The sequence below is a fragment of the Talaromyces marneffei genome, chromosome 6, assembly GCF_009556855.1.
Source record: "Talaromyces marneffei chromosome 6, complete sequence".
NCBI classification, from domain to species: Eukaryota; Fungi; Ascomycota; class Eurotiomycetes; order Eurotiales; family Trichocomaceae; genus Talaromyces; species Talaromyces marneffei.
Genome location: NC_072353.1, coordinates 1,586,534 through 1,613,531, shown reverse-complemented (window position 1 = coordinate 1,613,531; position 26,998 = coordinate 1,586,534). Strand labels below are relative to the sequence as shown.

At 47.7% G+C, this 26,998-nt stretch overlaps 7 protein-coding genes across 7 annotated transcripts; 4 read left to right on the top strand and 3 right to left on the bottom strand.

Annotated features, from left to right (window-relative positions):
* Window positions 1-1,210: 1,210 nt before the first annotated feature.
* Window positions 1,211-1,757, bottom strand: EYB26_008089 (uncharacterized protein; the record flags this gene model as incomplete). Its single annotated transcript, XM_054267348.1, has 2 exons — window positions 1,211-1,400; window positions 1,450-1,757. The coding sequence occupies 2 exons, from the start codon at window positions 1,755-1,757 to the stop codon at window positions 1,211-1,213; spliced, it is 498 nt and encodes a 165-aa protein (XP_054123323.1).
* A 7,700-nt stretch (window positions 1,758-9,457) lies between these two features.
* Window positions 9,458-10,455, top strand: EYB26_008088 (uncharacterized protein; the record flags this gene model as incomplete). Its single annotated transcript, XM_054267347.1, has 2 exons — window positions 9,458-9,485; window positions 9,659-10,455. 2 exons carry the CDS (start codon window positions 9,458-9,460, stop codon window positions 10,453-10,455), a joined length of 825 nt encoding a protein of 274 aa, XP_054123322.1.
* A 1,745-nt stretch (window positions 10,456-12,200) lies between these two features.
* EYB26_008087 (uncharacterized protein) lies at window positions 12,201-14,221 on the bottom strand (the record flags this gene model as incomplete). Its single annotated transcript, XM_054267346.1, has 3 exons — window positions 12,201-12,416; window positions 12,466-12,589; window positions 12,639-14,221. 3 exons carry the CDS (start codon window positions 14,219-14,221, stop codon window positions 12,201-12,203), a joined length of 1,923 nt encoding a protein of 640 aa, XP_054123321.1.
* Window positions 14,222-14,707: 486 nt separating this feature from the next.
* Window positions 14,708-16,577, top strand: EYB26_008086 (uncharacterized protein; the record flags this gene model as incomplete). Its single annotated transcript, XM_054267345.1, has 4 exons — window positions 14,708-14,798; window positions 14,862-15,428; window positions 15,613-15,809; window positions 15,864-16,577. The coding sequence occupies 4 exons, from the start codon at window positions 14,708-14,710 to the stop codon at window positions 16,575-16,577; spliced, it is 1,569 nt and encodes a 522-aa protein (XP_054123320.1).
* Window positions 16,578-17,176: 599 nt separating this feature from the next.
* On the top strand, window positions 17,177-17,881 carry EYB26_008085 (uncharacterized protein; the record flags this gene model as incomplete). The annotated part of the gene is made up of 1 exon (XM_054267344.1): window positions 17,177-17,881. One exon carries the CDS (start codon window positions 17,177-17,179, stop codon window positions 17,879-17,881), a length of 705 nt encoding a protein of 234 aa, XP_054123319.1.
* A 1,667-nt stretch (window positions 17,882-19,548) lies between these two features.
* EYB26_008084 (uncharacterized protein) lies at window positions 19,549-21,494 on the bottom strand (the record flags this gene model as incomplete). The annotated part of the gene is made up of 2 exons (XM_054267343.1): window positions 19,861-20,032; window positions 20,428-21,494. 2 exons carry the CDS (start codon window positions 21,492-21,494, stop codon window positions 19,861-19,863), a joined length of 1,239 nt encoding a protein of 412 aa, XP_054123318.1.
* A 2,322-nt stretch (window positions 21,495-23,816) lies between these two features.
* On the top strand, window positions 23,817-26,958 carry EYB26_008083 (uncharacterized protein; the record flags this gene model as incomplete). Its single annotated transcript, XM_054267342.1, has 3 exons — window positions 23,817-23,874; window positions 23,945-24,088; window positions 24,155-26,958. 3 exons carry the CDS (start codon window positions 23,817-23,819, stop codon window positions 26,956-26,958), a joined length of 3,006 nt encoding a protein of 1,001 aa, XP_054123317.1.
* Between the last annotated feature and the right edge of the window lie 40 nt (window positions 26,959-26,998).

The window sequence follows — 26,998 nt, the reverse complement described above, 5'->3', positions numbered from 1 at the left end:
GTTTCATTGATGCTATGCGAACTATCAAACAATCCGCTGCGCTATGCATGCACATGCTCAAAGGTATAAACAGTAACAATCGAGAGTAAAGAAAAACAACACCCACCACCCAATGAACTCCCATGGAGAAATATGCTCTTGGAGAAAAAGATATGATATTGTGTACAAGGTAAAAAGAGAAAAGGAGGTTGTTGAAAGGTATGTCGAACAACACTGTCAGGTCACGTGTAGTTGTTCGATGTTCATTGTCCTAGCCTCTTCCAGGGCTGTGGTGGCGTTGCAACGGTGGAAAAGGGAATGGATAAAGAAATACGGGGCAGCTGAAACAGCCGACGTCATTTGGGAATCAAGGTCGTCTTTCAAGGCGAAATAAAGAAAAGAAAAAGAAAAAAAGAGACGCATGCTGAATCCACTGTGACATCAAGCGGCGGGAACAGGAGCAAGGAAGCCTGCGATGCAAGCATAGATAGCATATGATGAGTCAACCGCCAAGGATCACTTGCTTTTTTCGTAGAATGGAATAGAATAGAATAAAATGCATGGCATCGCGTCGAACTCAAGAAAGAGAAAAAAACGCTGCATATTCTTGGTGACAGAAGCCGGCAGTGCGAAGCGGCAAGGCACGAGTCGACCTCGGATATGGTGGAAGCGGCAAACGACAACCGTAGTCTTCCACCTGGGAGAAAACACCAAGCCGCCAAGTCAAATCCCTGATTCAACACACCGATGATGATCAACGCCTAAACGTGCAATGTAATAAACGCCGGAACGAGGACTGTCTAGCAACCAAACCGTGGACGTCTCAAACATAAATTTGAGGTCAAACAGATTGCCACCCAAGCTAGAATAACGAGATAAGAAGCTCTTCATGAGCAAAAGAGTAGAAAATAATATCATCAGCTATGATAGGTGTGATGATGAGGTAGAGTAGTAGAAGAGAGGTTGGTAAATCCGAGACGGGATGACGGTACTGATCGCAGTACTAATGTAATCATCGCGATCGCTGTGACATGTGGAAAAAAAAATCAAAAGACCGAAATTGTGCACATGCTGAATCACCATGGTATCACTGTAAGCCCGACTAATCCTCAAAGGAAAATTCCGTATGCTATGTCGAATCGCTCAAAGTATGTTTCTGGCTGATTTTTCTGTGTGTTCTGTGTTTGGTAATTCTGGCTTTCCCACATACAACGCCGCGGTGGTCGGTGAGCTACTTTCGATTCTTCTTCGATTTCCCCCCTGTGGTTGATGTTATCTCAGATTTCGATATTGTTTGCGTCAAGCTTCCAATGTAGTCTTGCAAATATCGGTTCTCGCTTTCTAGCTTGTCGTGGTCGTTTTTAACCTCTTCGATTCGTTGCGCGAGGGCTTGTAGAGATAGCTGGAGAGTTTTGGCTTGTCTAAAACGAGTCAACGAATGATCATTCAAAATAGTTTCGGGTCACTCACTCTTGTAAGGTTTGACGAGCTTCCTTTCCCAAACGCTCGACATCTGCAGAATCACGACGAGGACTCATCGCACGAGCATCATCTGGAGGGAACTCCTCCTCCTCAATCTCAATCTCGGGATGATCTCGTGGCACGAGAATAGACGCACTGGGTTTTCGGCTGGCCATTCGGGGACGTTCGAGTCTTGACCGACCGCGTTCAGGTTCGCCGTCGGAAATAGAAGAGGACGAGGAAGATATCGACGCAAAGTGCATGCGATTGCTGTCAACAGGATGGGGAACTACAGGCACTGGAGCCGCGCCTTGCATGTCACTCGAGACCGCAGTCATCATCGGATTTCCCACGCCCCTGAAAGTTCTCACACACAAAGAGCGATCAACGCTCGAGGTCCGCACGGCGTCTTTCCAATCGGGTGGGTAATCCAGGATAGTCGATTGGGGTGGTGGTCGCAAAGAATGACGTTGGGAAACCAGCGACGATCAATCTCGATGAGCTTGTAGAGAAGGCGAAAGTGGTATTGATGAGGGGAGAAAAAAAAAGGGACACCTTGGTTGTGGACGGAATGAAGTCGGCCTGAGGTGTCTCGTATTATTTTTGTCTTATTTGCAGAACGGTTGCTGTGATCGAATGGACGGTTGTCAAGTCGGGTCGGGTCACACGTTAGCGAAACTGCACAAATGTCATGTCTTGATTCTCGTTTGATTGATTGAAATGCAACAGTCGAAGTGTGGAATTAAGCGGAAGGTCGATTGTTGGAATTATGATAGATTAGCAGTCAGTCAGTCGAAAGCAAGTGAGTGAGTGAGAAGGTAGTAGTAGTAGTGGTAGTGAGTCAGGTCGGGATCATCGAATGAATTCCAGGGCCGTCCAGTGATTGTGGTAGTTCCAGGTACACTAAATATCGAGCGGTGTAACGGTAGACGATGGGATGGCAAGAGGAAGCTGTGAAACAGGTGAGTATGGTATTCGGCGATATTTGTTGTTTCCAAGGGACGAGAAGTTGGCGAGAAAAAATGGTTCGGGAACGGTAATAATGGACGGACAGAAGAGGAGGCAGGCGCTGGTGTGTGGTCGCCCAGTAAGTGGTGGTTTGGTTAGGATTCGGAACTAGAGAAGGAATAGGGAAAATTGGGAAGGAGCCAACAGGGCAGCACTCTGTCTGTAATGGCCGTTACCGAATTACTAATTAATAACAGGATTGATACTAAGCATTCACTAGGTTAGTTAGCTGCGACTGCGTATGTAATATTGGTACGGTAAGCCTACTGGTACTACATACGTACTCTGTACGTACTACGTACTGTAGTAACTAGTATGTAGTAAGTCACTAGCAGGAAAGAACCCACCAAGCTAAGGTCGGGTTCCTCTTTCCCTGTCCCAAGCGCGCTATGATGGCTTCGCCCTAACCCAATCAGTCCTCGTCCGGACCCAGCACCCCAGCCAGTAGGATCGCTCCCTTTTTGCTGTCTTTGATGAGCGCTTCTTCTCTCGTTTCCCTCTCGGGTGCCGGTACAGCAGCCGAAGCCAAACAAGGAAAAGCACATACCCGATGACATAGCTATTCCTCGCATCCATAACTAACTAGTTACCATAGTAATTACACATGTCATATAGTTACTACGCAGTTGTACTTAGTAGTACTTACAGCTCGCTCCGCTCCTTTTACTCTACTGGTACTCCGTCCAATGGTAAAACCTGCGCAAAAGGTCAAGAGGGGTTACGTTTCACTGCCTTTATTACATCGTGTCCGCAGATCCAATCGACGTGCTGAAATTGCTTGGTGGAGGGGTGGGCGAGTGTAAAACGGGGACTGCCAGACCAGCCAATGATGGCCGGCCGGTGGAGTATCCCTTCACTTTCGAGGTCAGCAGTTCATTACCGTACGTACCGTCATCGTACCACTGCTGTCGATGATTGGTTTGGTGACACCGTCCCGTTGAGTCTTCCCAGGCGTATCTATGACTGGCTACATTCCCAGTCCACGATTAGCTGTAGAAATCAGACGCAGCAATCAATGAAGATCGTGCGAACAGACAATACTGCTACGTAGTATGTACATATCATCGACTGATTGACTATACTCATAGTATGTGATTCAATCCCAAGCTGTCTAGTGTCTAGCAGTAATACAAACTTACAAAGACATAGTGTACTACGTACCATAGTATGGGATTACGGAGACTCCACGAGGGCTGGTTTTCTGGTACGCTATCGTAGCCCCTCCCAAGGTACGTACCCTCACCATGACTACCTACATACTCTGTTAGTATGGGTTTTCCTCGGTACGTACCTGTAACCTCAGTCCTCGTTGCGTGATTATCTTGGGAGCGGTTGGCTGAGTTGTTGAAGATCCTTCTCAACAGGTGCGACGTGGGATCATCACTGCCCTTAGCATGTACTGCACAACATCGCTTGTCATCTATTCATCATTTATCATCTGAATTAAAATATACTAACTAACTTACTACGTAGTACATACAGAGATACAACAAGAAGGTTGTATTAATCTAATAGAGTAACCACTAGTTAAAGCATATCAATATATCCTCTGCTGCGACTGAAGTCATTGTACTGAGTAGGTCATCCGCCGTTTTTAATACCAAGCAAAATCGTTTTCAATTTTCCATACTTGGTAGTTCGTACTCCAAACGTAGTACATATCCATACTAGTCAGAATGACTAAAAGCGCCCACTGCCCACTACAGGCACAGAAATGGGAAAATCCATCGGAAGGATAGTCGATCGACCATCCACACACACCAATGAACGATTTGCTATATGATGATCTCCAGCGGTGTTGTTTTACTTTGCTCCATTAATCTATATTAACATTTCTGCCGCATTCTATGAGGGATTATATCATCATACAGATACCTAAGTTAGTTAAGTTAACAACTAACTTGGTTAACTATCAGTGTAATAATTTTCATACGATATGAATGTATACATTACTCCATCCCAAAGAGGCGAATCAAAGAACGGTACGAACTGCTTCAACTGTTGTTCTCCATCGACGAAAGCCTCCCGCGGGCCAATCAGATCCAACATTGAAAGCTCTTGTCAAACACTCCGCCCGAAGCGGTTAGCCGGAAAGATAAAAATCAGACATCCTGATTGGCTGAACAGCGCGGACTTTTAATCTTACTATCCTAGTGCGTATTACTCCGTAGTACAAGCATGGTAATACAGCATACGGAGTACTTGTCCTGCTCTGTTGAGTGTTGACGATTGCAGATAGTTATGGGTGTGGTTTCATGGGCCTCCTGGAAACCATTTCCATTGTCGGGATGATCTTATCCAAGTCGTACAAGGACCAACTACGTAGTACTTATTATGTATGTACAGCAGCCCTATCGATGAAGTCATTGGAATGTTGCTCGACCTGAATTCCCTGCGCATTCTTTTTACTCAAGAAGCAAAGCCGCCCATTCTGTTGTTACAAGTCCAACAAACGTTCCTATGGAGCAGTTAAAACTTAACATCGAATAGATTGAAAGTTCCTCTTTCATGCAGCCCAATTCAAGGGGAACAAGTCAGTGTGCATCCGCTTCCGTCCCACCGGCGCCGAGCCGCTGGTTCGGTGGCTATTCGGTAATTAAGTAGGGGGACTATTTCGATCAAATCCCTTAAACGTCAGCTGTTTCAGTCGACGCACGCCTTCTGAAAGTAAAAGAGGCAAGTGATATATCATGTGGTAGTTAGTGTTACAGACAGACAGCCATTCAACCTGTTCAGCATATTCTCCGCCCCCGTCTTCTTGGGCAACCTTGAGTTTTGTCACATTTTAGTACATAGTATGGCCACTTGGAAGCCTTCACCGAGAGCGGCGGCAATACGGAGCCCACGGAGCCCGTCTATACACACAACTAACTACTATGTAGAATGAGCACCCAACATGACCGAGATGGGCAGCGTCAAGAGCAGCTGATCTGTCGCTAAGAATTAGCCTCCGGAAGCCAGGAGCAGACTCCGTAAATTAACTATGTGGCATAACTAGTGCGTTGACAGGAAGATGCATCGTGAATAGAGGCAAAAACGTGGTTGGATAGAGTTCAGTCTAAAAGTCCTGAAGAAATCAACTTGGTTGCGCTAGTCCGCTTTCCTTCTGCAGAGGTGGGGATACGTTGTCGAATTTTGAACTATTGTTTCTATTTTACGGAGTTTATTTCACTTGGCTGCGATTTATCACTCATGGTCAGCAGACCTTGAAATATTTATTCAATCTTGAATTTGGATGGCATCAAAAATGTTAATTCCGAGGGAGAATAACAATATTAATACTGGGAAAGTATTATTGTACTACTATCATGGTATCAATATTTCATGTCTACAAGTGTACAAACAAGGGTTCAGAACTCTCTGCTGTACAGAGACTAGTGGGACATCTTCGCCCGACGCCTTCACCGCTGAATGGATGCATCCAATAAGGGATAATGGTGCGATATCGCATGGGAGGCAACAGAACTATGTACTATGGAGTGCCGTGTGGAGAGAAGACATGGGAGATAGTAACTAGTTAGATAGATCTCACCGTTACAATAGTAGAAAATGAGAAATACGTAGTAGACAAAAAAGGAAGGAACGTAGAAGCCAGATATAGCCTTCCATCGCGGCGCCACATCAGCCAAGCTTTTTAGTCTGTCCATCGCTCTCTTGACATGACTCTCAGGAAATAATCTTCTTTTTGTGTATCTCGTATTCATAGTACAAGTTGTAACCAGAATTCTACACCAACCAGCCGGGCAAATAGCATGTCAATGGTGACATCCAACCTCGCTAAATTTCCCGCGTGACTTTCGGTTGCCGCCGCCACTTGGCAGATCGCCGTCTTTTGCTTGAATTCACTGAATCCCTTAGGGATTGACGTGTTCTGACTGGGCTGAAACTGCCACATCGTGATTATTGCAGTCCGTGTGATCGTTCCTCCTGAGCGACGACGAGCGTGTACGCAGGAAAGAGGAAACCAGGGTATACAGGATCGACATATCTGAAACCGACCGATCGACACGAGAACTGCCACTGCCGACAGACTAACCATGACACACCATTTTTGTATAACTGTACGGAGTACAACTAGTACGGATGTATCTTTTGAACAACCGCGATTAGCACGGAAAAGGCACTCCTTTACAAATCCACTCCTGTGGTTTAACCAGTCGGGCTGCAAGCGTATCTCTATCAAGTTATCAGCCAACTCAACTAATTGGACAGCTAGTTAGTTACTAGTAAGTATCCATCATCCACGTGAGTCTGAAAAGATCCAACTCCACGAAGACTTCTCTCTGTCTCTAGTACGGAGGAGTACGAACGTACCTACGGTAGTAGCTACCGGCCATGTCCGATGATATATTAGTATCGAAAACGTGGTATGGTTAACCATTTCTACGGGAGTCCCTAGTCTAACCAAAAGCTGGCATCAGCGGCGTCGTATCAGTTTCAGGGATGACCTCCGGGATAGCTTTCTATCCGTTCTTGGCGGCTAAATGGTCACATCGGCCACCGTCCAAACTAGGGCGGACTCACTCAATATTTCCAAACGAGGTAATAGGCGGTCCTACTACTAGATTTGATCCATTTTAATACCAGGCTAGCTCTTGTAGTCCGAGGGGAAAAAAATTAATCGAATTAAAGAATAGGATCCCTGTCGCAGCGTGGCCGCCTGGTGCAATTTGTCTACTATGTATGCAAGAGTATGGAGCCAAGCAGGTGGAGAGACTTGCTAAGTTAAAGTACCACATGGCACATCGAGTTAACTAAGACTAAGGAATTAATATCTCCGATGGCTGCTTGATACCGATATGGAGTCCACATTTGGATTCATCGGATTGTTCGTGTTGATAAGTACGATACGATGCTTGGGTAGCATCTCGTTGAGTGACTAAGATAGTTAACATAACTAGCTAGCAATAAGTTAGTTAACTACCTAACTATTGAAGCAAGCGCCATTGAACTAGATGGCATAAGAACCGCGAGTGCTACGAAGACATAACTAGCATCCAGTATCCTGCCATGTTGGTCGATTGACGATATGCAGTCAGAGCAACTACTGCACAGTTGCATATAGTTAACTATACATCAACCCTACAGACCCGGCGTCGATAAGGCTACATCAATGGCCCATCCACACTCAGTCCAATAGACTGGACTCGGTTTCATTGATACTAGCACGCCGGAGGTCAGTTGTAACCCGAGTGGAATTTGACCGAGTCCAGTTGCTTTTTCTCGGCTCTATTATCATGACGGCGAGCGACTTCGCCAACTCTATACTCTGTAAGCCGAACTACATCTCAAGCATCATGGCCCACCGTTGCTCTCGTTACCACGCCGTTGTTCTAACTACGTCATGTACCCATGTAGCTGTCATACCTCATGGAACCAAGGATATACATGAGACATTTCACGTGGTAAAATATGGGCCCAGGTTCTGCATTACACGCACTCTATTAGACTATGGTTGACATCCACAGTGTCCATACTCCGTAGATAATAGTCTATGTACTCCGCGGTCACATGTTTACCCGCACAATGGAGTACATACCATCTCGTTCCAAATGAATGAGCACAGCCTCAAGAATGTCGGAACATGTCGTGTGTCTGCTGCTCCAGGTAGTTAGGCTAGTCTCATGCTGAACCATGGAATTACCCCGAAGTTGTTGAATTCGAAACTCTTTATCTACTCATAGTATAGGGTGTAACTTTACCTTCCCGTACTGTAAGATATGTAACCAGTATGTAACAACCGGTATTTATGTACCCAAGTACAGAGTACGTCTATGTCGAGGAAGCATACATCCGCATCCCCATCTACTCTGTAGTCCTCGATACATCCTCTGACGGATACTCTCTGTACGGAGCAGTACTGTGAACAGATCGATACATATCTATCATTCAAACGTTAATACATTAAAACTCACTCAGTGTTAACTACCCTCCTCCGTAGATAGTTGACTATCTAAACCTTAGCATGCCACCGTTAGTACTACTTAGTGTGCAACGCCGATGAGAGTACCCCACCAGAGCCCAACGTCAACAACATTTAATCAATCATGGAGCTCCTTGGGTATGGATAGATGCATATGCTTCAGATAATCCATGTCTCGTCACACACCAAGTTCCAACAACCACATATATCAGGGTCCGTGCGGCTAATTACATACATACACATACATACAGACATACATACACACATATGCATTGAACGCATTAAATGCATGTGAATTCTAAACACCCATGTCTGTCATGTAGATTGTTAATATTGGTTGAACGAAGTACTGCTTATAAATGTAGCGGTTACTAACCTACACAAGTGTGTGTCTAAATACTAAATGGTTAACTTAACAACCAAGTTAAGTTACTGTGTAGATTGCTTACGTACGTAGTAGGGTTGGTTTGCCGAGTACGTCGGCTACATTCAAAATGCATCGACGCCCCCCGGAGAATACATCGACGCCTCCGAGAATGCATCCACACCTCTTGCCTAATTGGGAATCATATCAAAAACCACTTCATACTTTCCCAATAAAGCATATACGGAATTGATAGAGGGGTTTTCATGGGCATTTTCTACTATATTATAGATTATAGGCGAACTTCCCCCCCCCCCCCCCCCTTGTATACCAAGTTAGCGACATATAAATATTCTACTTGAGTTTATCGCTATTTTTCTCCAAAGGGTTAGTTAGGTATTAGGGCTTAGATAATTATATCATCTATAACTAGTTAGTTAACTAACTAACCAAGATCACATCTCAACTTTATAGATGCGTACTATGTGACCCTTCTAAACCCCTTCAATAACCCTTCAGAGACTGAATTCCATACGAAAATATATCTAAATATTACGTTCTCGCAAGTTTTCTGTAGATTTTGTGTGGTGTGCTTCCTCATTGGGGTTCATTAGGCTTTGCTTTAGGGTATAAAAACTTAATTTACATGGATTTGATGGCTCTCGAGAATTCAAAGTCTACACACGTCATTGTGAGGCCGTCACACGTAGAAGCTATCCAGCATGAAATATCAAAGAGTTGCCTGTAAATGTATGCTTTACTAGTCCGAAGCAGAACAGGGCACAGTGACACAGTAAAGGAAAGTCTTGTAGGGCTAACTTAGGGCTAGGGTTGTAGCTTTCACGCTTTCAGTCCACGTTCACGGTGTCCATCGCACCTGCCATGGAGGACCACGACGACAAAACGCTTTCCTTACGGATTAGGCAAGAACACCCCCATCTACGAATATCAAGATGCGCCCCATTACTCTGCAGCAATCATTCACGAAGTGAACCTTCTTGAAACTCATCGAGACAGGAGTCAATACGTTATCTTCACCAACGTCGATCAGGAACAATTCTCGCGCGGCTTCAAAGGCAATACCGATACCATTCCATTTGGGTCATACTATCCTCGACTGCAAATCCTCCTGACGAAAATAGAAACGAAGACCCACGCCAATGCCAGCAGAGATTTTGAGGCGGCTCTCATAAAAAAGCTAGCTGCAATGAAGGATCTGGATAAACAGCTCGTCAAAGTGGGAGGAGCCCACATCGAGACAGTTGATCGTACGAAGAGGGCGGATAACGCATACCAACCACAACGTCTTCCAAAATATCGTGACCAACTATGGCCAACCGTCGTGGTTGAGGTCGGATACTCGGAATCACTGCGAAAGCTAGCGAATGACGCTCGGTGGTGGCTTACAGCGTCCAACGGGGATGTCAAGACCGCAATTACTATTTCGATCAACCAGAAATACCGAGAGATCACATTTGAAAAATGGGGGTTGAATACTGAAGAGGAACCAGTGGTGCTATACAGGGTTCAGATGCAACAAGATGCAGTCTGCCAACACGTCAAAGTCTCCAATAAAAGCCCCCTGGTAATCGGTTTCGAAGAGCTTTTCCTCCGACCTTCACAAGAGGCCTGCGAGGGCGATATCGTCTTTAGTCAGGACGAACTTAAAAAACTCGCATCCATGACGTGGGATGTTCACTTCAAGGCCAACGATCAATAAACCTCTTAATAGAGCCATCACAAAACAACCTCTGTTGCTCCCCCGAAACCGATACACTCTATATTTCCAATTCTGAGTTCTGGGCATGGGTTATCAAAAGGATATGTTGCTCACCTGAGATAGATATGTGCTCCTTCAGAATACTCTGCATTCCATAGTTAGAGAACGTTATATTTAGATACAAATTATCTGAGCTCCAACCGGACAGACATCCATTAATAGAAGTATTTCAGGGTTGATTCAACGGAGTGAGGCCAGAATACAACGGGATTGCTCGTCGATGGAATGAGGAGGCAATGGGATCTCTGAAAAATGGCCTGCATTACAGAGATGGTCCGGTACCTGGGTAAAGGGATTTTAGCTATACCTAAGGTTTATCTTGCGTACCGTGGTTGTAAATTACATTTCATCAGCCATCTGCTACATACGTACTTATGTAGGTACCAGGAAGCCATATACATACATCTTACCTTCAGACCAGACTCAATCATTCATCCAGAATATCATGCGACGCTTGCTTCCTGCATGCGAAACTTGGCGTCCAATGTCACACGGATAGTTACACGGGTTGAGGTACGGTACACGCCCCAACAAAATTGATGCATACACACAGACATGCATATGCATTCGCACTTTGAACCCGACAGGGAGCGTTAAATCGGAATCAGATGCTCTGCTTCCTGTGAGATCAGATCGCCTCGACCTACCTAGGGCCCTAGCATTATGGAGAAATTCGAATTCCAACTGACATCTGATCCCATCGGGCTCGGCGGCGATACAACCACGAGACAAGTGATTGATTACCTAGATGGGTAATCGCTTTCCGCTTTTGGTCAAAGATCTGTTTTGTAATTAAGCAAAGCACAAGGCTGCGATAAGTCGCTGGCTGTACAAAACATGAACCATGACCCATGTACTATGTACTATGTATATGTAGGTAGCATTGAAACAAATCCCCAGAAACTCGGGCTCACGATGTGGAGTTCAAACCATTTCCCAACATGGAAAGCAAGCCGTGGAGTCTTAAAAATGACCATTATGCCTGGGTAAAGAAGCATGGGCATCCATATCATCCTTTCAGCGGCTATGCAATCCCCGCCTTTGAGCTACAGCAAGTTGCATAGAATAGAACGGTCGATTTCAAGCCTGGTGGCATCCCTCTGGTCCGTAGTGGCTACATCTCTAGGTACTACGAAATGCAAGAGGAGGATCCAGCCAAACTCGGGGAACCCTGCCCACAACCCAGCTTACGCGGGCGTTAAACGAAGTGAGGATGTGAAGAAATTCTCGAGTGAGCTGTCCTCTTGGTCTCCAAGCATACTGGTGGTGAACCCTAATTGCTGATTCGAGAAAGCTACTTTGTGGCCGTTGACGGTGATGCTCCTGCATTTGAAGCGTGGCCGCGCAAGACAGAGTAGTATTTTCATGAGTATCTTCTCGGGCTGTCTAATCAGAGAAATGTTTGATCTCGAGGTAAGTTCTGCTGTTCGGCATTCTAGTTGGTTTATCATCGACTGATTTGCATAGTTGTAGACCAGCGTTTGCCTTTTCTGATCCACATTTAGATATTTGATTTACCTACCCTTAATGTCCATGTCCATGCCCAGCTACGAATCGAAAGAGAGAGAGAGAAAGAAAAAAAAAAAAACCAATCCCAAACTGTGCCTTTTGTTTCTTCTTCAAATCGAATGATACAAAATACACAGTTTAACTCCCGTCATGAAGAAACAAAACCAAGCCGGAGTTTATCGGCGGCCCATGTACGACCGATAAAAGTCATCAGCTGCACTTCCCCCAACTCCAATGCTGCCTCCATTCTGTCCATAACCACCCAGTCGCGAGCCTAATGCTTGTCCTGCCTTTTGTGCTACACTGACCTTGGCTTGGAGCTCGGCCGTGCCTTGGTCGATCATTTGAAGTTGGGAGAGATGTGAGTTTAGGATTCGGACGATTTGAGAGATCTGTCAAGTCAGTATTTCTTCTTTCATGGGAAAGCATGGTAGGACTCACAGGTTCATCAGTCTTGTTGGTCTTGCTCAATGTAGACGACGCATTGTTGATTTCCTCAATCATGCTTCCAAGATCCTTGCCCATTTCGTCCAAGCGCTCCGAAAGCTTCTCCGCGAGTTTGTAACTATACCGTGGTCAGCTGATATCAGACAAATATTATAATCAATACGTACGTTCTCTCGCGCTCCTGGTCAGGTCCCTGCAGAGCCTCGCCCGGTCCAACCTGCTTCGACAGCATCTCGTCAACCTCCCGCTCATATCGATCGAGCCATGCATTCAGCTCCTCTTGCTGCCCCTCCACCGACGCAAGTTGACGTTCAACTTCCTGCGTCGCACGCTCTGCATCAACTGTGTTTCCAAATATTTTCTGCACCTTGCCACTATTGACCACAAGCATGCGATCCCATTCTGCCACCTTCTCAGCTTGTTCCTTGAATTCCTTCTGGTATTTTGTAAGATCGGTTGCCCATCGTGTGATAATTTCATCCATAGTTTTGTTCTTCAGACGTGACTGAGCAGGTGGCGTGGGTCCAAATGTCGAAGCTCCAAGATTCGGTGCCGCTGCTTTGGGAGCGCCGCTAGGAGCAGCTATTGGAGCAGTTACTGAGGGGGCAGCAGCAGCAGTAGTAGTGGCTGCGCCAGTTGTTGTTGTAGTGGTCGGTGTCGCCGTGGTTGTAGTTGCAGTTGTCGCTGCTGGTTTGACTCCAAAAAGTCCACCACTTGGCGCTGTCGTTGCCGGTGCCGTTGCTGCCGGTGTGCTAGTTGCAGTAGTCGCTGCCGGCTTTGCAGCAAAAAGTGACGGAGCAGCCGCGGGTGTTGAAGAGGGAGTAGTAGAAGTTGTACCACCTAAATTGAATAGACTTTTCTGAGGAGTGGCTTCAGAGGCGGCCGTTGTTGAGGGTTGTAATGGTGACGCGGATGCAACAGGAGCACCAAACGGAGAAGCAGATGCATTGCCTCCAGCATTGGCAGTAGGGAGCTTAAAGAAACTGGGTGGTGCTTGTGTGGTAGTAGTAGGAGATGCCGTCGCAGTGCCGAATAGAGACTTGGCCCCGCCCTCTGATGTCGCTGGTGTCTTAGCAGCACTAAAAAGAGCGCTTCCACCTGTAGTAGAAGGCGCAGCACCGAAAAGTGGCTTGTCGGTAGCGGCAGTAGTTTGTCCAAATAAACCACCGGCGGATGGCTGAGATGTCGTAGTAGGTGAAGTAGTTGCAGTAGTTGCTGCTTGTGAAGTTAATCCACCACCAGGCAGTTGTTTTTGAGCGGGTTGAGCACCGAAGAGAGATGGCGCCGAACCCGTAGTACCACCACCGGGAGGTGGATTTGCTGGTGTTGTGCTGAACATATTTGAGCCGGTTTTTGCCTGAGCTGGAGTATTGCTGCCGAAGAGCCCGCCACCTCCACTGGGCTTCGCACCGAACAAACTACCAGCTGTCTGTGTCTGAGCAGGAGCGGCTGCCTCTGTGGTTTTATTATTTGGAGTTTGATTTAATCCACCGAACGGAGAGCCCGTGCCACCGAAACTGAAAGCAGGAGTACTGGCACCACTTCCAGCACCCGTTGTCTTTGCACCGAATGGATTGTTCTGTCCAGAGCTAGGGTTGGCTGTGCCGAATAGTGACGGAGATGAAGCACCTCCTAGACCCCCAAACAAGCTGCCACCGGTTGTTGTCGTCGTCGGTGTTTTCGATCCGAAAAGCCCACCACTGGAAGCTCCAGTGGACGATGGCGGGTTGAAGGAAAATCCGCCCGACATGTTTGTTATGCTCCGAAGAATCGATACTAAGTAACAAAGAAAGTCAGCTTTGTTGTAAGATTTTGAAGCTGGAAGCTTTAGGGTGCAGCTCACAAGGGCGCAATCGGTGCGCGAAAACAACAAGAGTGCCCTACGAGGCAGGAAATAGATATTTTTGCAAGCCTTCAATCACAGGTATTTTTTTTGGAAAGTCGAGCGCGCTGTAGTAATCGAAAAATGATGATTATTGACGGTGATTTGCGTGGAAGTTCTGCTCTGGCCGACGCGCCGCAATTCCATGGCTGGCCCGAGCTTGCTGTGGAAGCCTGAGTTTTCAGGCAGTAAGGCGGCAAGGCAGCAAAGCAGCCATGGCATGGCCTGGCCCGCAATCGACCAGATTAACAACTACTAACCCAGCTCTTCCTCTTACTTTCTGTCCCTTCTATTGGCATCCGGACGGCATCCGATACTCCTTCACACGTTAAATGCACCATATTGCTAGCATCAATGTCGGATAGTCCACACAGCTCGTCCGGCTCACATCTCGAGCCGCCGCAGAAAGGTCCTGAGCTCTTGGACCCCGGTGCTCAGGAGTCTGGTACGTCATTACCCCAGTCGACGTGCCGTTGTCGTTCGTGACTCACAATTTCTGCTACTATAGCCAGCGAAGAGGATCATTTTTCTGATGCCAGCGAAGGCCAGCCCGAATCCCGTTCAAGAAAATCGTCCAGAGCAGCTTCGCCCGTGCCTCTAACTCGCGTGGAAAGAGTGGACGATGAGCCTCGTCACGGAGAAGTGCCGGGCACAGCAGCATATGACAAGAGGACACAAGATGCAGTCCCCGATGAAGTAGAGATCGTCCCAGGAGGTTCACGGAGCCGAAGCTCGTCGAGAGTAGCTGAACCAACTAGTCCTGGCGGAACCCCCATACCACGGACTATGGTTGTCAGAGTGGACGAATCACCAAGCTACGGCGAAGTTCCAGGGACAGAGGCATACACCAAACGAAAAGCAGATGCCGTTCCTGATCTTGTATTGAAAACACCCGGAGACGAACAAACACCAAGTGAATTACACGAAGAGGGCTCCGACCAGCCGGTCCCTGAAACTCGACTGTTCAGGGTGGATTCACTTCCCAAGGAGCCAGGATCGCCGGGACTTCACGCCCACCGTAGAAGCCCAAGTGATGCATTGCCAGACGTTATTGAGACAGTGCATGATACGACCGGTAAGCCTGACATCTACTAGACACGCCGGATTGCCGAGTAGCCTGTGGTGATCTCAAGCTCTTCTCTTGGACCTGGATTGCCCAACACCCGCTCTCTAGACAATTTCGCCGCGTGTTTCCTTTCCTGAGACTACTACTATGGCTTCTTGCGTACAATATGACCCGTGCTAACGGCTCAATGAAGGAGAAAATGAAGATGAAGATGAAGACGATGACGAATTTGGTGATGAGTTTGATGATTTTGAAGAAGGCGCCAATGCAACAGTAGATGATGATTTTGGTGATTTTGACGAAGGCTTTGGTGAACCAGCAGAGGGTGCCGTTGGAGATGAATCGGGAGAGAGTGAAATACTACAGCAGCCTACTACGCCGCTGCCTCTCGTAAGTTCAAGCTTCTAGTCTGTTCGACGTACATTGTTGACATATTTGCAACAGCCGCCGCTATTAGATTTCACCTTAACAGCATCCTTGTCCGATCTTTTATCCACAACTAATAACTCCCTTGATACCCTATTCCCCGAAACAAAAACAGTCCCCTCCTTACCATCATTGGATCCCATACCAGATTCTACAGCCATTTTCAGCAGCGAACGTTCACTCTCCCTATGGTCACAATTAGTCGCGCCTCCACCATTACAGCCTCCGAATTGGGTAAAGTCTCGAATTCGACGTCTGTTTCTTGTTTCCCTCGGTGTTCCGGTTGACCTGGACGAGATATTACCAGCATCAAAACAGAAAAAGCTTATCTTGCCATCCATCAACCCGGAAGACTCAAGTACATCTGTTCGCACAAAAGCAGTTAGCAAAGCGAAACAAGGCGATGCAACAAGCCCACAGAATGACTCCACGACATCAGTCAACTCTACAATCTCGCGGCAAAAGTCAAGTCGACGTCGGGGCCAGCCAGCACCTCCGGAGCTTGATCTTTTCGCAGTGAGGAGATTGTGCGCAACCACAGATGCAGCATTGGATGGATTCACGGACTCAGAACTTGAGCAGCATGTGGTAACACTCAAGACGGCATCTACAAAAGCACAGGACGTGCTCGACTATTGGGTCAAGAGGACAGATGGACTCATAGGCGAGAAAGAAGCCTTTGAGGGGGTGATTGAGAACCTAGTCAATCACGCGCGACGAGCACGAAAGTAAAAGACTTGCACTATCTGTTTTCGTTCTGCTGATTACTGTATAATTATAATGTTGGTGATGGTTGTTAGGCGATCTGGTATCCAACCTTTCAAAGTGGGATGGGAAGTATGGTGTTGGGAATAGGTGACGAGTTTCTTTCTGTTCTTGTATATACCATATAATTAACAAATTATCTTCAAAACTTTTTCTATTGCAAGTGTCGTATGTGTCCAGGTCTGCACTTTGGTGGAGTGCATCAACTACATCATCGATGCGGGGTTACATAGATGCTCTCTCTATCTTCCAAGTTTATCAACTAGATAAGTCATCGTTAATGCGAAATAATCGACATCTCGTGATACCTATAATCTCGGGCCGTCTTAAGAAGTCGCTAAAACCTCGAAAAGAGACATAAATCCCGAGGATAAGCAGAAGATTAGAAAAATGGCCACATCCGCCATCCAAGACGACATAACAATCATCCACCTCACCCCCCACGAACTCACCAGACACTAACATCCCACAATCTGCAAGCCGCAATAACAGCCCTTCACAACGACGGGATCGTCGTCCTCAACAACGCCATCGACACCACCCACCTCGACAAACTCAACGCTCGCATGGTCCCCGAAGCCCGAACCCTGTACAACAAATCAACTACGCACCGCAACTTCGGCCCTTCAACCGGCAACATCCAGCAAGAACCAGTCCTCCAAGAAGGGTACATCTTCTATGATGTGATTGCAAACACCTTCGCAACTCAAGTCGTCGAATGCATGCTCGGCCCTAATCTGGCACTCAGATTCTACAGCGCGAATACCGCGTTCAAAGCCACAGGTCGCCAACCGCCGCATATCGATGTTCATTTCGATTTTCCGTGTGGTGTCCCCTTTGGGTATTGCGTGAATATAAATCTTGTCGATACGTCGCCGCTAAACGGGGCGACGGAGGTGTGGCCGGGGACGCACCTGGGGACTTCTATAAACGACATGTCCGACACAGAACCGGGGATACGCAAGGAGCTTGTCGAAGAGCGTAGGAAGATTCGCCCTCCCGTTCAACCATCACTGCCCAAGGGGTCATTGATCATTCGAGATTTCAGGTTATGGCATGCTGGGAGACCGAATCAGACAGATGAGCCGAGGGTGATGATTGTCACAGTACTTTTTCCGAAGTGGTATAGAAGTGATTTGGAGATTGTGTTGCCGGAGACCGTTAGAGGGAAAATCGATTGGGGAACGATTGATTCCAAGGTGAAGTGGGTGCCGGATGGCTATGATTATTTGCAGGGTGCGCATGATCATGATTTTGTCTTGTTGCCTTGATGCTGTCTCTTTTGATTGGATTAGTATAGAGTAAGTCGGCAGCTCGTAAGAGATCTTTGATAATGATGTGAATATAATAAACAGCCCTTCTATAAGCAAGAATCAAAAATGAATGGAAATGTCATCTCAAAATATAAGCTCTGTCAATTGATTGCTAAACAATAGAATGCTCGAACGCCAAGAATGAAATAGCCTGCAAACTCCAAAGATAATCGCTTGGGTATCATATTGACAGTGACAAATGAAGGAACTCCTGTAGTAGCCGGATAAACAACTCTGATTATAGACAATTAATGATTTGAAATATGTAAAATATGTACCAAACCTAATCAAGCTCAATGACTTCAGGCTCCGTAGTCGCCCGTGGAGTAGAAGCGGGACGGCTCTCATCCTTCACAAGATCTGCCTCAAAGGAGGATCGGTCTCGTTTCCGGCTTGTAGCAGTGCGATTGTCACTTTCTACTTCCAAGACAGCAAGCCATGAACCATCACTTTTGACGTGAATGGCCTTTGCGGTCTGCAACTTGTCCCCCTTGGAGAGTGTGGCTCTCACTTCGTCGAGAAATTCATCAATCACCAATAGGTCAGGTCGCGCATCCTTTCTGCAAATAGGACACCTAACGTATATCGTATGTTTCTCTCCCATAGCCTTGGCTGCGAGCGTTTGCAAGAAAGTAGAGAGATCAAAGCATTCCCGATGAGTGCACAACGAACTCCGAACAGGAATCTCAAAGATTCGTGTGGTGAAGGGATCGCGCAGATCAATGGAGATAAAATCATCCATGATCATTAACTCATCATCATTGGTGTTGCTTGACGACAATCGCGCCTGGATTTGTTCGCGCGTCTCCTGAGCTGGCAATCTTTTGACCAGTTTCCGAAAGTTGTCCGGGCTCTTGACTAGTAGAACCTCGACTGCAACAGCGTACCAAATGTCTGCCGTGCGTTGCTCTTTGCTGTGCAAAACATTCACTCGGATCTCATTGGTACCATCTACCAAGAAACTGTTTATACTTATTGGCGAGCCTTTTGTATTTAGTGAGCGATGGACTTCCTTGTTGTTGACGTGTATGTATACGACATCAGGCCAATTACTTTCAGCGCGTGACCATGCCGCGACCGACTCGACGTCTAAGCGCCCCTGATACTTGATGCAGCGGAGGCGATACGATATATTCCCATCAGACAGCACTGGCACGAATCCAGTACCATTGGGTCGTTTGATGAGGTTCGGCCTTAACCGCAGTGCTTCCCGTGGCACAGTGAAATTCCAGCTGAACGAGGACCTATTGGGAGGTAGTCTCTGTGGAGGAACGGAGAAGCCTGAGAAATACTGGATAACGTCTGGAAGTGTCTTTGGATTCGGGTTATGTTGGGCGGGTTGTTGTGTCGCAAGAAAAGGAGGCATGGGTCGATTGGGTGTCTGAGGATATATGGTGAATGGAGTGCCACTAGGCTGCATTAATAATGGTGAAGAGGCACCTGGGACTGGCTGAGAACCTCTTTGAGAGTGTTGTGGACGTTGATTCTGTCTTGTAGCATTAGGTGGGGGGTGTGTCGGCGAAAACATTTGTTGGGTCGGTGGGCTGAGACTAGGGCTCATGTTGGGGTTGATGAGAGGAGAGAAGTATTGAGGAGGATAGAGAGCAGTTGACGACCGGTAGCCACTAGAGTTCTGTCTGGAATGTGGAAAAGATGGTTGAATCTGGAGACCGGGTGGTGGCATCTGATTTGGCGCCGCAGTACTGACTGGTATATGACTCTGCGAGACAACCGTATACTGAGGTGGAGGAAAGAAACCGGGCCCTTGCGATGTAAGTAAAGGTGGCTGCGGTTCCTGAGCAAGCCGAAGGGTGCCGGCATTCGGCGCATTATTTTGACGAGAAACCCTTTCTTGTTGTCGCTGTTGACCGGCTGGCGATACGTGATGATGAGATATTGGGCTTACAGGTAAAGGATGAGGCCGGCCATAAGATGTATCAGGATGGGGATTTGAAGACGGTCGATGAGGGATACTCATAGACACGTGATTTTGTATACTGTTTCGCTGAAGTGACGTATTTGGACTCGTCATCGTCATTGACGTTGGAGGCTGAATAGAAGATGGTGTTGGGCGTGGTGATGCAAATGCCCTTTGATCGCCTGATGCGCCTGATGCCACCAACAGTCCATGAGAGGCACAAATTTGTCTATATCTCTCAAAATAATCGAATATAGCCTTCCTTCTAGCATCAGTAGGAAGCGTAGAGCGGTGCTTATAGGTTCTCTGATCTTCATCAAAAAGAGATGTGCAAGCCTTGAACAGTTCCTCCCGCGCTCCAAACAAACGTCGAGAAATCGCTGTAAAAATGATTGTTTGGAATACGGGCGATTCGACGCCCAAGCTGTTAACCAATTCATCTACCTGTGGGGGATGACCACGTGATCGAATCTCTCTCTCGAAGCGCGGCCAATTATGGGAAATCGTAGCTAAACAATGCAAGACCTGCTTGAGAGCACTCTTATACTCTTCAAATTGCAATAGTACATGAAGAGGAAAAGGGTACTCAATGGACCACCGTAAGAATTCGGAAGACAACCTCTTATTGTCGACCAGCAGCTGTGCAATCACATCAAAGCCAAGACCAGGGAGTATTCCCTGGTCAGCAACTTGAGATAGCTGGCTCGGATCTGCAGAGTTAAGACAGAAGGTCTGGTGGAGAGCCAGGTAGAACATGTCTTCCGCGCTACAGGCATCCTGCAGTATACGCACTCGAGGCAACTCCACAGTCTCGGACAAATGATTTGTTCTGGTCGATTGCTCTAGATATGATTTGAGCTTTCCCCTCGCATGCTGCCAGATCTGCCCCCTAGGGGAAGGAGATAGATGCTGATGCTGCTGTTGATGATGATGTGACGATTGTGATTGTGAGGGTGGCAGGAGTTGATGTTGTGGCTGAGACGGTGGTTGAGAGTGCCGGGAAGAATTCTGATTCGTACTTCGTCGTAGTGCTTGTTGCTGCTGAGCTGGATTGGGGTGGTAAGTCGCGGCGGGGAGTGTTGGAGTCGCACCTTCCCATTTGACAGGTCGCGGGGGCGATACACTCGCACCTGCCGTTTGTGGCACATCTCTGCCGGAGGAATCTGCTACTTCCGTGACGGCAACAACTGGACTGGCTAAAGAGGCGTTACTGGGCTCGGGGGTCGGGAAGGATGCGGTGGACACTGTGTAGTCGGGTCTGGCCACCTTGGCCGAGGGTGGTTGTATGTCGTTTTCTGAGTATCCGGGAGTCACTGGCGATACTGGAGCATTCTGCATAGAACGAGTAGTTGTCGGGTTCGATGAATAAGTTGCCGTGGATCGATGATCACTGGTCTCGATATGTGCGGGGGACTTTGTTGTTGATTGTCGTTGTTGTCCGGAAGAAGCGGTAGAGTGCTTTGCTTGGGTATTTCCGGCAACAGGATGTTTCGGATAAGAACGCCCGGACAGTAGTGACGAAGTACCATTATGTGTCATCCAAGGTCTTTGGGTTGAACCAAGAAATCGATTGGCGGTCGAGTTGGACGATGCGAATTGACTTCCCAGTAGAGACGAGGGCGGTCGCCCTGATTGATTTTGCGCCGGGCTCATGATGGAGCAAGGACATGGTACTGGCATTCACCAAAAGAGGAGGAATGTTGTGGTTATCCTGCTGTAAGACAACTCCCAAGTTAAATAACACCGGTGGTCATCTAGGTCGATATAAATGTCGAGTTAGTAAGACGGGAGAAGTTTGTTGGTGAGCGAGAAGGCGTTGAAGGGGTCAACTAGCCAACCTTATGACTAAGTCCGCAGGCGATGCAGAATCGAAGTCACCATCCTCTATGATGCTGCTCAGAGATAGAGAGAGCCCGCACGTATCAGCGAATCGACTGGGAGTCCCCGGGGTAAGGTTGTTTGAAACGTGCTGGAAGAAGCACTGAACAGAAGTTTGGAGGTGGGTGCGCGATAGAAGATCTAAAATGGAGTGGAGCGAGCCAGCGAGCGGGTCCTCAACGGGTACGGGAAGATATCTTGGCAGGCAAACACAAAGGTACAAACGGCCCTCTTCTCTGGATCAACCATCCGTACTCGGAAAACAATCAATGAAAAAATATTGTGATGGTGACAGCCTCAATCTAAAGTTCCAGTCAGTCAAACAACCATCAATGGCGCCGAGAACTACTGAGCATTTTGGCCCTTGTCAGTCCCGGCTCTTTAGTCTCACAAAGTGGGTAACTAGTTACGATCTGACCTGTCATCGGATGCCTCAGAAGCAGTCTACAGAAGTCGTAGCGCTACTGCCATGAACAATACCAAAAATCGAAAAGGACTGCCTGATATGAATGCGCGGCTTATTGATGCTGTACTCAGGAATCGGTCTGTTTCCTTGATCGACTTCCCTCGTCGGTGCCTTCGCGACCAGGCGTTCATTATTCTAGATTGTGTCTGCTCTGTAGTTGATACCTACTTATGCAGGCACTTCCTAAAGTCGCAAAGACCATTGATTGTTCGATTATTATCTACCAAGAGTTAGTCAAGTGCTAGTTAACTAACTACTGCGTAGTAATTATAATAATGCAGCGCCGACGATGATTCGTCGTCCGAGTTTCGGGCACATACTACGAGTAGAACGAACACATCATGGCCTTGTTGGCAGCTCCTCACAGGCCGATACCTAACTATATATAATTGGTCGACTATTCTTTACAATCGGCCAACGCCCAACAATGGTGTCGCTTACCCTGGCTCGTATCACGTATGAACACACCCAGGAGACCGAGACGAATCAAGATGTGTATGAACACCGAAAAAGGAGAATACAACCTGAAATATAAATGGATTGTCCAATTAGAGAGAATAAGAAGGGGCCGGCCAAGGTGCGGCGGTAATGCAAAATATCGAAGTATCATGCCGTAGTTGTTTATACATGATGGAATTAAGACCAGGGTACCATACTAAAAATCAATAGTATCCAGCCTCCTGTATGCACGGCACGTGGATCCGTCTCGTTTTCCCAAAGTGTACAAATACAAAATTCATGCGGAAAAATCCTCCTCGTAGAAGCGACGATGTAGCTACTCGGTAAGATAACCCGAGTAACCACGATGGCGACGGCCAAACATCCTCTCTCTGAATAGTTACGAATCAGAAATATACACGATCCTCGAGAGAATTGAAGTTGTATCCGTTGCAAAAGCCATCCATCACATGTAAAAGAGATCTCGTCAAGTCCGTACTACGACGGTTACGGTACGTGCAACTCCATAATCCTCAAAGCTAGACGTTAGTGCCGGCGGAAAGAAAAGCCTGACAGCAACGAGTCCAACGACTCTAACTGAGTCGGGCGAGACGTCCAGGCACCGAATTGGGTTAAGTTGTTAATTCGTTAACTGAACTCGCCCATGTGGATTGTGGAATCATCGTTTCCTCTTTTTCCTTGTCCTCCCCTTCCCGTTGCCCGAATATTAATTCACGCTGATACTTAACCCTACCGACTCTCTCTCCTCCCTAAAGTCTGTCTGGTTTAGTTAAGCTTCATCTCATTGTCATCTCTCATACCAGATATCCTGGTTCCCCCCCTATTGCTCGCTTGCATACAGATCGTCTGGAGACATACCTGTTGGGTGCATCAGCAGCCCCGCGTTCCTGTGTGCAGCTTGACTGCTTCTGTCCTCCAGACTCCCGCGCCACCGCCTTCGGAACCGTCCCAAAGTGTCGCCCAGTCTAACCTTTTCTTCTACCACTTCCAGCACACCACAATCACATCTTCCATCGTCCCTCTGTCCGAATCCGGCTGTTTCTTTCTGCCTTTGCTCCATGTCGCTCCTCATTCCTTCCACTCGAATTGTGGCTGCTGTGCGACTCATCAATCATTGATCAGATTCACCGTGGTATCCTCGCCTCGTCCTCGATTGGGACAAGGTTTCCGCCATGGCCCAGACGCCTCTATCTCGCCAGGCGCAGCCCGGCGACTTACTACTTGTGATTCGTACGTATAATGGCATTTTGAATCATTGAATATTCTGGAAATGTTAACAAACGTGTTTCTCTGTTTATAGATAATTTTGATGCTCGTGGAGAAGACGAGCTCACCTTGCGACGAGGCGAGAAGGTCGAATTGGTCGAATTGGATGAGGGCTTCGGCGATGGATGGTATTTAGGAAAGCATACAGCGACAGGCAAGACCGGCCTATTCCCAGGAGGTATGTATGAATCATCTCAATTCAAAGCTACATTACGCAACACTTTTGAACTGACATTCTGCCCAGTTTACACTACTCTTCCCCCGAGACTGAACGTACGACGGCCTGCGACCGCCTCATCCAGTGCTTCCGAGACCGCCAGCACCACTGATAGTGCTGGAGGCATCAGTGCGGAGGGAATAACTGCCTCGCAGATCGAATCTGATGGTAAAGGTGAAACAACCCCGCAAGCTTCGAGGCGTGTTAGCGCTGCAGAAGCTCCGGACCCGAATTTGGGCAACATGGAAGAAGTCGCGTCCCCAGTACTGAAACAACCTCAACGCTCAACTTCGGGCCCTCTTCCATCATCACCTTCTCTTGCGACCACCATTCAGCGCACAATCAGCGAGACCTTTGGCAATCATCTGAACGGCGGCGACTCTCCTGTGATGAACGAAACACTTAGCGTCATTGACGAACACATCACCGACCTCAACACTCCTCGTCACAGTGTAACACAGGAATCAAAGGCTGTCACTGATTCAGGGAGCGAATATAGCAGCCATGTAGGCCACCGTCTATCATACATCAATGGTCACGAAACCGACGAGGAAGAAGGAGGCCACCTCACAGAAGAGGAGGTTCGCAGATGGGACCACATCGAGACATCTCGCTATCTACACGGCTTGGGCGTTGATTCACGTCACTGCGATATATTTCAAGAACAAGAGATCACTGGTGATGTGCTATTGGAGATGGGCCAGGAATTTCTGCTGATGAAAGAGTTTGATTTCGGCGTCATGGGACGAAGATTGAAAACCTGGCATAAAATCAAAGCTCTCCAAGAACAAGTCAAAGGCGTTCAGCCATCGCAACCAGGCTCAATATCTAGCTATTACCCAGTCGAGGAACCCGAACGATCTTCCAGCCGTGCGGCGCAAAATTCGACTTTTCTGCCCCGAATTCCAAGTCTTTCTGGTGATAAGCGACCCAATACCGCCATAGTACCACCTCGGCGCATATCAACGTTACTTCAAGGTAGTCCTGGTCCACCCTCGACTGCTACAATGGGTCGAGAACTATCAGGTCGCCCTTCAGCAGCTTCTATCCGTGAATTTAACCATACTCGCCGTCACTCATCAATGGATTCATCTCCCAATCTTAGCCAAGTTGGCCTTGGTCATATTAAGAAAGGATCATTTGATCATTCATGGACCATGACAGGCGGAAATCCACCCTTTGCCAGTCGACCCGGGACCGCCGCTGAGGCAACGGACGAGGACATCATGCTTCAGCAGAACTTCTTGGACAGGACCGACACATCGCAGGAGGACTCTCCGCGTATTGGGATGCCGTACGAAAGCCTTGACCGTGGTTATTTCTCTGGTGGAGAAGTAGAAACGCGTCGAACTCGTAAATTGTTACGGAAGCGCGAATCAACTGCAGGAAGCGTTAGCCATTCAAGAAAGTCCAGTTACGTGGATGAACAGTCTGCTCTTCGCCGACATTCCCGCTTTGGAAGTATCGGAAGCACCGACTCCATTCAAAATTCGATGTCTCGGGTGTCTGCAGCGTCAAAAGCTTATCACGGCAGTTCCTTGAAAGGCCGAGTTCGAAGCGCCGGAAGTCAAGTTACAGGCATCGCTCCTGGACATCCTGCTGTGACATCGCTGGATGGGAAAATCGGCGGCACACCTCCGTCATTTTCACCATTTGCTGGAAGAAATGACATGGAAACAACCGGCCGTTCCTCACCATTACCATTCTCTAGCATTCGTAACGTCGCCCCTAAATTCCGCCGTGCTGTTGGACTTCGAACAACGTCAGACAGTGCCAGCGGAGTCCCGACTGCCCAAGAAGCAACGCCGCCGATATCGCCCATCAAAGATTTCACTCCGTTCGGGATTGGCAGGACTGGTTCTACGACACCGTCGGCAACCTCCAAGAGCTCTGAGCGCCACAGCACAGACGGTTCTGGGAAGGCCGTCGATGGCATCATGCCCTTCCCTGTTCCACGAGCCGTATTGAAGACTGGCAGCAAGACCAAGAAGCACACTAGCGCCTACATGCGTGGCCTGGAGAAGAAGAGCCCGCAGGAACAAATGGTGGACTGTGAGTATAGTGGTTGGATGAAGAAGCGTTCGGCAAACCTGATGACAACCTGGAAGCCACGTCTGTTTGTCCTGCGTGGCCGACGTTTGTCATACTACTACTCAGAAAATGATACAGAGGAACGTGGACTCATCGACATAACTGCGCACCGTGTCTTGCGTGCCGACAATGATCCTCTGACTGCCCTTCACGCGACAATCACAGGAGCCAAGTCTTCGCCTACCTCGCCTGAAGGCTCAACCAAGTCTCCCATGGACAAAGCATTTGATGCCGCCGGTTCTCCGAAGTCATCTGATGGCCCTTTCATCTTCAAGCTAGTGCCTCCAAAGAGCGGCGCATCGCGAACGGTACAGTTTACAAGACCCACAATTCATTATTTCCAGGTCGATAGTGTCAAAGAAGGACGCCTTTGGATGGCCGCTCTGATGAAAGCCACCATTGATCGCGATTTGAGTCGCCCTGTTGAAACGACCAACAAGCAAAAGACAATCAGCTTGAAACAGGCCCGGATGATGAATCAGCGACCTCCCGCTTTGATGGAATCAGAACTGCCCATTCTTCAGAACAACGAGGCGGAAGAAGTGTCTAGTGAACAAGACGTTGACGATGGCGGGTTGAAGATCCAAGGACTCAACTTAGACAAAACGGATAGCATTGAGTCTCCTCATGATGGTAATGCCGCCAAGGACGGTGGCATCGAGTCGGGCCAAGCAGAAGATATATTGGCAATACCTATAGATGATATCTTATCACGACCTTCAGAATCCTTCATTTCATGAGCTGGACCCTTATTCTCGAATCCCACGGTTCTAATCAACT